Source organism: Agrilus planipennis, unplaced genomic scaffold (assembly GCF_000699045.2).
Source record: "Agrilus planipennis isolate EAB-ADULT unplaced genomic scaffold, Apla_2.0 scaffold32, whole genome shotgun sequence".
Taxonomy (NCBI): domain Eukaryota; kingdom Metazoa; phylum Arthropoda; class Insecta; order Coleoptera; family Buprestidae; genus Agrilus; species Agrilus planipennis.
The window spans coordinates 739,830-751,857 of NW_020439506.1; the positions used below are offsets into that span (position 1 = coordinate 739,830).

The 12,028-nt window shown below is 34.6% G+C and overlaps 1 protein-coding gene across 1 annotated transcript in view; it reads left to right on the plus strand.

Moving 5' to 3' along the window:
- LOC108735732 (peroxidasin) overlaps positions 1-12,028 on the plus strand; it is a 128,449-nt gene that overhangs the window by 56,695 nt on the left and 59,726 nt on the right. Inside the window, exon 2 of the mRNA XM_025979217.1 lies at positions 3,004-3,131. Within this exon, the coding sequence (XP_025835002.1) occupies positions 3,004-3,131 (128 nt within the window). The remainder of the gene's footprint in view (positions 1-3,003; positions 3,132-12,028) is intronic.

Consider the following 12,028-nt stretch of genomic DNA (forward strand, 5'->3'; position numbering starts at 1 on the left):
AATTATTTTTATTCAAAAACTTTTCCATTTAGTTGGATCTAGGGTTATTATTCACTTTATTTACATTTCAAATTTCTTTGTTCAGTTCAACTTCAAACATTTCTTCAAGCATTTTAGGTCATAAATTCCTTTTTATTATTTGGTTTTACAATATTTTGTGAATAATTTCATTGTCATACAGACAAAATGTACGTGATAAATTCAATAATTCCTGGTAGTATAAATGAGGTTTTTCTGTCACTAATACCTGGCTTATTGTTTGCTCTTTGATACCTGTTTCTAGAACTTTTCTATATCTGGTTGTACTCAACACCCTCTCGTATATGACGGAAATTCCTATATTTATCCACCACCATAATATCTTTCATTTAGACTCCACCCCCTTTCTTAGTTCTCTATTTTTTAAGTAAATTTAATTTTGTTAGTTAGTGTGTAAGAAACATTCTCATTAAAAACATCAATTAAATTCGCTACTAGTTTTATTTAAAACATTCTAGTAGAACGGGAGTTCAGTAACGCATCTTCCGAGTGGTCTCCGGATAATTTTTTATCTTACGACTGCAAAAACACTAATCTCTCTGAGTTAATCGTAAGTTAGTCACAAGCTTCATCCCTCGTATGTAGTTGACCAGCACGCATACGCCTACCTGTTTTAATCCCAGCGCCGTTATGCCTCAAGTATGAATGAATGAATAGAAACAAGAGTACAAACTTAATGCGAACTGAACTGGTCGAAAAAGACTAATCACTAATACAGTTATTCGATTATTAAAGAAAACAGAACTGTTATCAGTACACCAAACAAGGGAACGTTTCTCACAATTTAAACTCGGCTGCCACTTTGCCAAACAAAAAACTCAAAATCAGAACGAAAATGCCTTGGAAAAATTGAACCAGAAGTTCCCTTGATCGAAAGCGGGCGCGAAGTTCTTAAAAAAAAAACGAAAATAATCAGAATTTTAGATACTTTAAAAAACTGTACTTTTAGTTTTTGAGCATCCCATCACAGAGTTCCTACTTTTCGGGAACTCCTTATAGGGCCCCACATAGTGTTTGTTTTCATCATCCTTATGTTAGAATTATAGCCCGTTTTTATATAGAACGCGTTTTCCCTAGTTAGAACTAGCTTTTACTAAATTCCTTTGTAAAAACTAGAATTAACTAATGCTCAAAATTTAATATCAGTTAAAAGTAGTTCTTACTAGACAAAACTTATACTGATTGGTTGCAATAACAAGTAGGTCCTCGTCCTTTCTTATTTTTAAGGTTGTTTGATTATTTTTTATTGTGTTAACCAATGTTCCTTTTTTAAATTTTATGGTTGTGTTCTGTTGACTTGTTTATTTTATTTACCTTGAATTAATATTGTCACTTTGGCAATTACATTATGTCGATGTTCCCTAAAATGTTCCTTTAGTGTATGATTATTATTTATACTAGGTATATGACTATTGTGTCCTTGATCTTTTTAATAAATATTGTTAAAACTATATCTTGTTTTCAATCGGAAATTAGTTTCTCTAATGCTAGTTTAATCGAAAACTTCGAGTGACAACTACTTTTATCTAAAAATCAAATATGTTAGCGGTAAATTCTAATTTTGACTAGGTATTTCTAGTTTTACAAAGATATTTAGTAAAAACTTCTATAGTTCTAACTAGGGAAAACGCGTTCTATCTAAAAACTGGTTTTAACTGTAACATATAAATTGATTCTAGGTGGCTCTTAGGTCTGCCCGCAAGCAAGAACCGACCGATGGATAATAAATCATCCTCTAAGTGAGTTAAAATTGATTTCTCAAAAGATTGTTGCAAATACAAAATAACACACTAAATTGCTCAAACCCTAACGCCAAAATACAAGACCGCTAAAGGTTCCAGTTTTCTTTATATTTACTAAAACTACATTTCTTTCATGAGTCAGATTGAACATCTGTTCTAAATATAATGTAAATTTATTTTTGTATCTCAATTTTTAAATTCTATTTTCAAACCTCTTCTCCTATTCTGTCTGGCATAAACCACCGTTTACAAGAAATAGTTGTGGTATTCCCCGTGCGTGCACAGGAAGTATTTCAGACGAACACGTTGATTACAGCCTCGGAATTTTAGAGTTTCTATAAAAAGCAAGCTATATCAATTATACATTCTAAAATAACGTTGAAATTTAAATGACAGTTTATGAGCAGAATTGCATGTTTCTAAATTAAGCTATTATGGTAATATTCAAGATCTTTATATGCAGGAGTAAATATTAAAATGAGGTGAAGTATTTGGGAGTAATTTATTATTTTTCATAATGCAGGTGGCCGCCAAAATGTATTTTATTTTTTTGATGTCCTACATGGGTGTCGAGAATCATCGACGACCATATAAAACTTGTTTTTCTATCCCTCGGGAACAGTTTTCCTTTTCTGGATAAAAGGTATCCTATGTCCTTTTGTGTGCCCCTAATAATGTGTTTACAATATTTAATGACAATCGGTTGAGTTGTAGTAGAAATAGTAATAAATAAACAAACACATTCGCATTTATAGTATTAGTTAGAAGATATACAATATATAAGAAAGTCGAAAATTTTCTAAAATCTACCTTCACAAACGTTCTCTGAGTCTGTCGTCGGGCACCGCGTCCTCATCAGGGTCCTATAAATGAGCCCTTAGATACACAACATTGTTTTTTTAACCGCTATTTTTTTTTCATGCAAAAGCAGTTTATATGGCAAAAATACGTCCAAATATGGTTTAAAATGTTTTTTTGATATGCGGGCCTTAGAAATCGAAAAATGACCCCTTCAAAACTTGTTNATTACAATGTTAACCTGTTTTCCACTTTTGTTGCTTTGCGTTTATAGGAAGGTATATATACCAGTAGTAGTAACTAAACAATTCTAATTAAATATGTATGTTACCAACTTAAATATTGTATCTAAAAAGAGACAACTTCACATATGTACGATCTTTAATATCTTTTTTTAATTGTACTTATCCTTTATTATTTACAGTTACCAAATGCATGCAAAGGTTTGAACAGCAACCGTCTTATACAGAAGTTAACCCAGGCCAAGATGCTCTTCTGGTTTGCAAGATTCAAAATAAAAGAGGCACATGCTCCTGGCAAAAAGACAATAAGGTCTGTATAAAGTAGGAAACAAATGAATGCATGACTAGAGAAATTCTTTTTAATAAAATTTCTTTTCATAACAAATAAGCTAACGTTTACCAGCATGGATCAGGAATCCAAAACACTTCAGAATAGTAGCTGTAGTAAAAGTAGAAAAATAATTAAGGGATTAATAATTTTCGACGAATATTTTGTCATTTAATTCGAATAATATAGTCCTAAAATTAAGTGTCAACATTACAACCCAAATAATATTAAATTGTCTGTTTTAATATTGGGATTGAAAAATTTGTAGAAATTTGAGTCTTCTAAGGCAATTGTGGAATCAGATTGAATTCACCGTCAACTCTCTTTTTGTTTTCTGTTTTCGGACCGCTACAACAATGGTCTCCCTGTTGCGAGCACTTTTTTTAGAATGCTCTACTAAGGTGGATTAAAAACAAAAAGTAGAAAGGAAGGTAATCATCTCCAATGTATTTGGCAGCAGCGTACAGGAGTTTACTCTAGCACGTTGAAATTTCGAGTTGTCTTAATCTTAAACCCAAACCAGCCGAATTACCTTCATTCGGATGTAGAACTTATTATATTTCAAAATAATGCCCTTCTTAGGGCAGATCCCAATTGAGTGACAAGAGTTATCTGGAAAATTTTTACTCTACACTCTTGGTTAATTGGTAAAGTAAACGGGCAGTAGGTTCCGAACGTTTCGCTAGCACGAGTAGCGAGCTTCTTCAGAGGTCCTTCCATCTCCGCTGTACAGCCAGCACCAGAAATGGAAGGACCTCGCAACGTTAGGAAGCAATGTGAACACATAGCCTTTAGACCCGAATCAAAACTGCATCGAATCACTGTCTTGGTTGTTTTGTTCTTTTATTTTACGAAGTAATACTCTCAAGACAACTAGACAGTTGGATTTTTAGAATTTTGATATCTTGAAATCTTAGCATTTAGAGACCACGTCAAAACCGGATTCGTCGCAAATTATATCAGAAATTGCTACCATATTGTATTTTTCCATTTTGACCTCCGATTCTCTTGAACCATGTAACTGGTCATGACAGGAATTTTACGATCACAATATACGTACATGGATAATTAAACAAACTACTATTAATCTACATTAACACTTTTACGGGTTTTGTTATAGCTACTAGATAGGGGAGAGGAGAGTATGGCCGTATGCAGTCTAAATCTGTCGATTAACAGTTTTGTCGATAGAAGCCACTATTCATGAGCTCAATTTGCTTTTTATTATTACATATTTTGAAAGCATTTACAAGTATAGCATCGTCAGTAGCCAGCGTAGGCATCATGGAGACCATACAGGAGAACGATCTCCGCGTTCTGAAAACGCCCGCTCTGAAAAAATTTGAATACTGAGATTAAAGGAATTCGATCACAAACACTGCCTTTTTAGTGGGAAAAATACAAAAAATAAATGGATTAAATGAAATATTCTACCCAGTGCCTAATTTCTACGTCAAAATTTGAATTTAACTGACATTAGGGAAACTAATTAGAAAAAATTAGCAAAAATTGACGCTATTTATATATTTATTTATATAAAGAAAAAATATGTGTTATAAGAGTAATAGTCAAGAAGCTATTATCATTTTTTTATAGACTGGTTCTCAGTTGAAGTCTAGTCTTCATAGTTGGCGATATAATAAATTTTAACTTGTTTAACTGTCTTGGAGTATGAGATTTGTAAATAACACCTAAAAGAAATATGTCTTCTGGTGATGATAATACTCAACTGATGTTCTCATTCGGATCTAAATGCTGTCGTGTGTTGGGGTTTCTTTCTAACGAGCTTCTCCAAAGGTCCTTCCATCTCCAATTGGATCCGAACAGTCAGATTACCTATTGGCTGCGACAGCCTTTACCAATGATATCGTTGATCAATGTTTATTTCTATTTATTTTGAACATCCCAGATATTGAACATAAGCACCTCCTTTGTAAATTAGTTTGTACCTTGACTATGTTTGTTTGTCATTGATGCAGGCAAATTCGGATAAGTATCAAACAAAATATTTTCGCGATATTGTGCGTTATTCATTCGACTATATATTATACTGCTGATAATAGATGAAAGGGCGGATGTGGAAAGACTGGCAGGGTAATATAATACCGGAATATTTGAGAGGAAATAAGGATATGACGATTATAACAAGGTTCAGAATGTGGAATGAAGGTAATGATAATAAATATTGGTTGAAAGAGTGTAGAATATGTGGAAAGAAGAATACAGCGCTTGATAGAGGAAGGTGATGAAAATGAAGCAGGGAGTGATTTTAAAGAATTGTTGAGAGCAGAAGGCAAGGGTGCTACTCCATTTAAAAAAATATTAAGACGAGAATAGAGAATGAGAGGGAAGAAGAATACAGTTTTTATTTTTATTTATTGTTAAGTTTGGTTTTTATATGATAAGAGCCTTTTAGGGTAAATAAAAATAATTTTTTTAATTTGTTTACGTAATAGTTTTATTGTAAAAAACTTAACTGGTTGGTTAATAAATGATTTAACAAGGAGCTAATTCTAAAATTCCAAAATCGTAATACGTATCTATAGATAAATTCAAAAAAATAAAGTATTGTTTATTTATTTTTTGAAGTGAAACTTCTTAAAAAATTCGAGGTATTACGATTTTTTCTGTCACGAAAATACGTTACGGCCGTTTAAAGAGGGTAGACGGTATATCGCGTTGTGAACTGCGGAGCAGGGAAAGAAAGACTGGCGGAGGCGGAGAGAGGGCAACGACTGTATTAGATGGATATAATGCGCAGCCGCGCGGAGTGCGGGGAGTGCGCTAGAGTCCCGGCGGCGTGTGTTGTACTCAGCTGTTGTTTTCTTCCCTCTGCTCTCCACGTGACTGGGCATCATTGCCTCTATTTGCAGACTGTGTAAAAAACGTATTAATAAATAAATAGAGTTTGTTAAGGATACAAATTAATAACAAGAAAACTTTGTCGATGGTTCAGTTTTTTGAATGTTACAACAAAAGTGTTGACAGAAAAAAATGCATTCATTAAAATGTACCTAACCTAACCAGATCTTATTTTGCAAAACATTTTTACTTGAAGTTTTACAGGTACATTAACAATTTGCCCGTAAAACTTGAAGTAAAAATTTTGTTGCGATTCTTTTCCACTTGTCCGTTGAAGTTTCATTTCTACTATGTGTCCCAGCACACATTTCGTTTTTCTGTTAGTTAAATTTGAAGCAGTCCGAAGAATACTTTTTTAAAAGTAGATTTAATGCTTTACAGTTAATAAAACATTGTTACTAATTAATTAAATAAAATCTAAAGGCGTTTGGTACATGCTTTATAAAATTAATTTGTATAATCTGATTGTAGTGTGGGCTATCGCATCGTTTTCAAAGGAGTATTTGTGTATACTGAAGATTCAAGTTCAATCAGTAACTGTTCTATAAAATCTGTTTTATTATTCACGATCTGTTGGTTTAAATTTGATATTTTGCGCGCCTAAATAAAAATACGGTTTTCTGCAATTTATTTATTGTTCTTTTATGATGGATTTAACATACTCGACGATTCATATTTTTAAAACTCGCTCTGCCTGACCAATGTAAAAAGAACTACAGTCTTTGAAGTTGATTTGGTATGCCATATTCTTTTTGGCATACCAGTTTTTTCTTTATTGTTAAATAAATGCGAACCTAATTTAGTGTCTTTAGTATAATTATTAATAAAATAATTAAAGAAAAACACTATTTAAACAATTAACCAAAATTTTATGCCAACAACAAATTAAACAACAAAACAAACAGATGGTAAAAATAAAACACAACAGCCGAAACACACAAAGAAATAACAACAACAATAATAATAACAATAACAAAGACAACAACAATAGCAATGATAATAATAACAATTTATAACAGGAAAAGAGACTTACTAACGAGACGGTTGAATGTAGAGACACAGATGAATTAATTTCTGATAGGGATGTTAGGAGTATTTATAGTAGGAAAATGTTAGTAAAAAGAGATAGAATACTCAAGATAGACAAAGACTGGCAATAGGGGTTGAAGACACGAGCTTACAGAAATACGAAGAATTGAAGAGGTTGAACAGTATAGAATTTTAGGTAAGGTAATTAAGGGAAAATCCAGCTATTAGTACAAGGTGCATGCAGAAACGGTTGCAGTTAGATTTCTAGGTAAAGGTGATTAGGGACAATAGAATAGAAATAGAATGGAAACAAAGGCATGCAAAAGATAAGAAGTCGTACTCTACATTGAAGAAATATTATGCATTGTGACAGAAATAAAATTAGGAGAAATATATGTACAAAATATTTACACAAAAAAAACAATAAAAGTTCTTTCGCCACACTAAATTGTTTTTGTTTGCTGAAATAAAATTTAAAATTGTATTTCTTATTTGTTTAGCAATCTGTATTTTTTGTTCTTGAAACAGCATTCTTTTAGTAGTAATTTCTTTTGTTTCTTTAAAATTACTTTTAAAATCAATTTCGTACCATATCCATTATTATGAGATAAAACGGTAATTAATTTGCTTATTAAATTGAGTTTTTTCTAAAAGCAGAGAAATTAGTCTGTCCATAGGTAAAAGAAGAATAGGTTCTTTTGTTCTGCAGTTGGATTTTCAGCTTTTTTTAGATTTTAAATTAATTCAAATCACTTCTTACAATAAATATTACCCAATTTGATATCTAAACATGGAATGGAAAAGCTGAACTACTTCCCCCAACACCAGAACAGACAATCCCACCAACTAGATTGAGAAGGATCAACAGTTAGCATTCTTGGATGTACTGGTAAGAAAATTAGGCAACAAATACATATATCACACGGTATACCGAAAACTTACACACAAGGACAGGTATCTGCACGTATTATTCAACCACCACCTAAGTCAAAAGTATAGCGTCATCAAGACCTTGACTATACGAACTACAAGGATCTGCGAACAGAAAAATCACCAGGCGGAACTCTTAAAGCCCGCTTTCAAGGCAAATGGTTACAGAAATAGGTAGATCTAGCATATCTACCGTATGTTCCAAAGGTCACGGACCGAATTGACAGACAGACATGACATCTTCAAGCCTACGAAGAAGATTCAGCAGACCATCAGATCAGCTAAAGGCAAAAGAGACCCCTTTTAAGCCTCAGTAGTCTACAGAATACCTTGCTCTTACGGAAAAGTCTACATCACTAAGGGATCGATGGGAAGGAGACTCAAGGATCACAAAGCAAGTTGTTGTGTAAAATTCGGCTGTCGCTGAATATGCAGTAAGCAACGGCGATCACAAAATACTCTTTGAGAAGTGCAAATTACTGGCTTCGATCAACGGTTGTCACAGCAGAATGGTTACAGAGGTCATCGAGATACAAAAACATCTGGGGAGCTTAAACAAGAAGGAGGAGACACACAGACTCAACCAAATCTGGAACACGATCCTAAGGAACACTCGAACAATACCGACCGGCATACTACGATTGACTAGACGGGAACAAGCTCCACCTGTTGCCCGCTGGTATAAATACAACTTGCACAAGAGAAATGCCCACCGAGCGCCATGGCCTAGAAGTTTGGTCCATTACTTAGCATTCGGGAGAACGATGATTCGATTCCGGATCCATCTTCCTTGATCCAAGTTTTTCTAAGGTTTCAATGGATCACTTAGGCAAATGCTGGGGCAGTAATATTTCATTCTTTTCTGTCTTCATTTCGTCCGTCTCATCTTTCTCACCCGAACCACCACCCACCCATTCCCACGATTTCTGAAAGGAGGATGAAGAAGACCTACTACCCTACCTTCCGACGTAGTTCGGAGGGATTGCCCGCCCACCAGCATCAGTGGCTGGTGGGAATGAAACACCCAAAAGAGAAATCGCCACTCCAAGGACCTCTGAATAACTCGGCACTCGTGCTAGCGAAATATTAGGAAGCAACTCCAACACACGACGACCTTTAGACCGGAATCAGAACAATATCAGTTCATATTCTTTGGTTTATGTTTCCTTAATTTTTTTCCATTCCGGGCTTTCTAACTCCTTAGAAAATAAAAATTGGAGACTTCTGATTTTTCTTTTTCAATTTTTACATTGCATCTAACTCTACATTCACCTTCACACCAATATTTATTGGTTTATTTTTACTTATTTTCATTCCATACTCTGTCGCTTTCTTTTACTTCAGAATTCCACCTTAATAAATGCTAATTTCTAATACTTTCTATGTTTCGCAAATCTACGCATTATATATCATAAAATTATTGTTTCCATAATATCAATAACATGTTACATTCTATTATTTTGTATTTGAACAAGTTTTACATCTGTTTTCTGTCAGATTTATGACACACACCTGTTCTCTATTCTAAAGATATTATGTAGGACTTTTCGTTAGTTTTCACCTAGTCGGGTTAAGTAGTAACTATACTAGAACAAAAAGAATAGCTCAAAACCCCAACGCCAAAACACGACACTGTAGTTGTCCGAAGCACTTTTCCGTCCTGAAGAAGGTAACTTTGTTACCGAAAAGTGTTTCGAACAACTACAGTGTCGTGTTTTGGCGTTGGGGTTTTGAGCTATTCTGTTTGTTCTATAACAACCGCCAAAGTTTTTCCAATCTTCACATTTAGTACAGGTCTGACGAAGGAAGCTGGCGAGCGGTCGCGCAGGTACTTGCCCATGTATGACCTATTTGGGTAAGTGACTTGGAACCGATACACAAATAAGCTTTCAGTAGGCGTAAATTATAGTATTAATACAGATGGGATAGTAGCGTACTAGAAAATAATGTAAAAACATGACTTATCAAAAAGAAAAAATTAACCTATTGCTTTTGTTTTATAGTTAGTTTTCACATTCACTGTCATCATCGGAATCTCTATCACTGTCACCAACATCAACAATTAGTTCTTCTGTTTGTATGTCTATTACTTACTCACTGATCCCTGCTTTTAAATATTTAATCTACGCCCCTGATAGGAATACTGAAGAATGAGGGCTGCAATCTTTATACCTAAAACTGCTTACTTTTGCCACCGCGCATCCACACCATTTTAAAATTTCCGCCAGCTTCCAGCGTCAGGCCTGTAACTATACTGTATACCTATATAAAAAAGCTCTATACCTAAATAAAAACAGAGAAAATTGGACAAGTGTTTTATTTTATTAGTTACAAAAGGATTTTCGTATTCATGGGATAAGAGTCAATCTCATGAATGCGAAAATCCTGACTTCTTGATACGTATTTGACTCAACTGCGACAACGATTAATTTACGAACTATTCAGAAAAATACCTACCTTGCATTTTGTATTTCGGTTGTATTTTTGAGATAAATAAATGTAAATATAGCAAACAATACAAGTATAATCTGTCAAAATTCACAACTCGTTTTTAATTAACGTTCAATATTGAACAGCAATCCACACGTGAGTTTCGTACCCTTCGCCGGATTCCCCAATTTATTTTTTCGTTGATTTGGTCGTATCCAGCGTATTTTTTTTACTTCTTTTAAAAAGAGCGATATTTCTTGCCTGCCTAACGACGCAACTCAGCGGTCTGAAGAAGTTGGGGAGGTTTATAGACGTAATTATACGTCCGTTTAATTTGAACCATCTAGTTGAATAATTGCGTACACTTATTATGCGTCTTGAGACCATTATTTTAACCGAAGGAGAACAATGAGGGCTCGAGGGCATTGGCACTCCCTTTTTGTTACGCTAGCTGCTCTTTGTGTATATGCCTTTTGGTGTGGAACCGCGTAGAGCTAGCGTAGAGAGGGATCCGTTCAACTTCTATGTATGTGTGTATGTATGTACGTAGTTGTGTGTTTGAATTATTGTTAGGATTATGTATAATAAATCAGGTTGTGTTTACATACTGGATATGATGCTCGATCAAACACTGGAAGCGCCTTGCAGAACAAAAACTCTCTAATCAATTATATCCTATGTCTGGTTAATTGGGTCAATCATATACGGTGATTACTGATTATTATCCAAAATTACACACAGAAACCTATGCGATAGACATTAGGTTGGAGAAAGTGCTTCTTCCTGGCACCTGTATCCACTTTTATCGTGTTAAAGCAGTGACGTCAGCGAATATAATATAGGGTTGTTCGGAAAGTCATTTCGTTTTTTCCCTACAGAGGATTTAATTGTATTCTTTTGCACCCAACTTCACATTTAAGCCGTATAATTTTTATATGCTTTGAGAGCTCATATAGCAAGGCTTGTGTGTGAAAAATTCCAATTAATTCTACGCAGTAGTTTTTGGTTGGTGCCCTTTTAAATATGGAGAGCGATAAGCAGCATTTTCGACATATCTTACTGTTTTACTACAGATTGACTGATGTGTATGGAGAAGGTGTGTTGACAGTGCGCCAGTGCCAGAACTGGTTCGCTAAATTTCGATCCGGCAATTTTGATGTCGAACATGCACCACGTTCGGGAAGGCCGGTTCAAGCTGATAAAGACGCGATAAAGGCATTAGTTGATGTGAACCGGCGAATAACAACACGTGAGATCGGATTGAGGTTAAATTTATCAAATTCAACAGTTTATGACCACTTGAAAGGCCTGGGATTATTCTCGAAGCTCGATGTATGGGTTCCCCATGTACTCACAGAGAGAAATTTATGTCGCCGCATTGACGTCTGCGATTCGCTTCTCAAACGTCACGAAAATGATCCGTTTTTGAAGCGCATCATCAATGGGTTGTATACAACAACGTCAAACGCAAGAGGTCATGGAACAAAAAAGATGAGCCGGCTCAAGCCATTTCCAAAGCCGATATTCACCAAAAAAAGGTGATGCTGTCTGTTTGGTGGGATTTTGAAGGAATCGTTTTTTTTGAGCTTTTACCGGATAACACAACGATTAATTCGGAAGTCTACTGT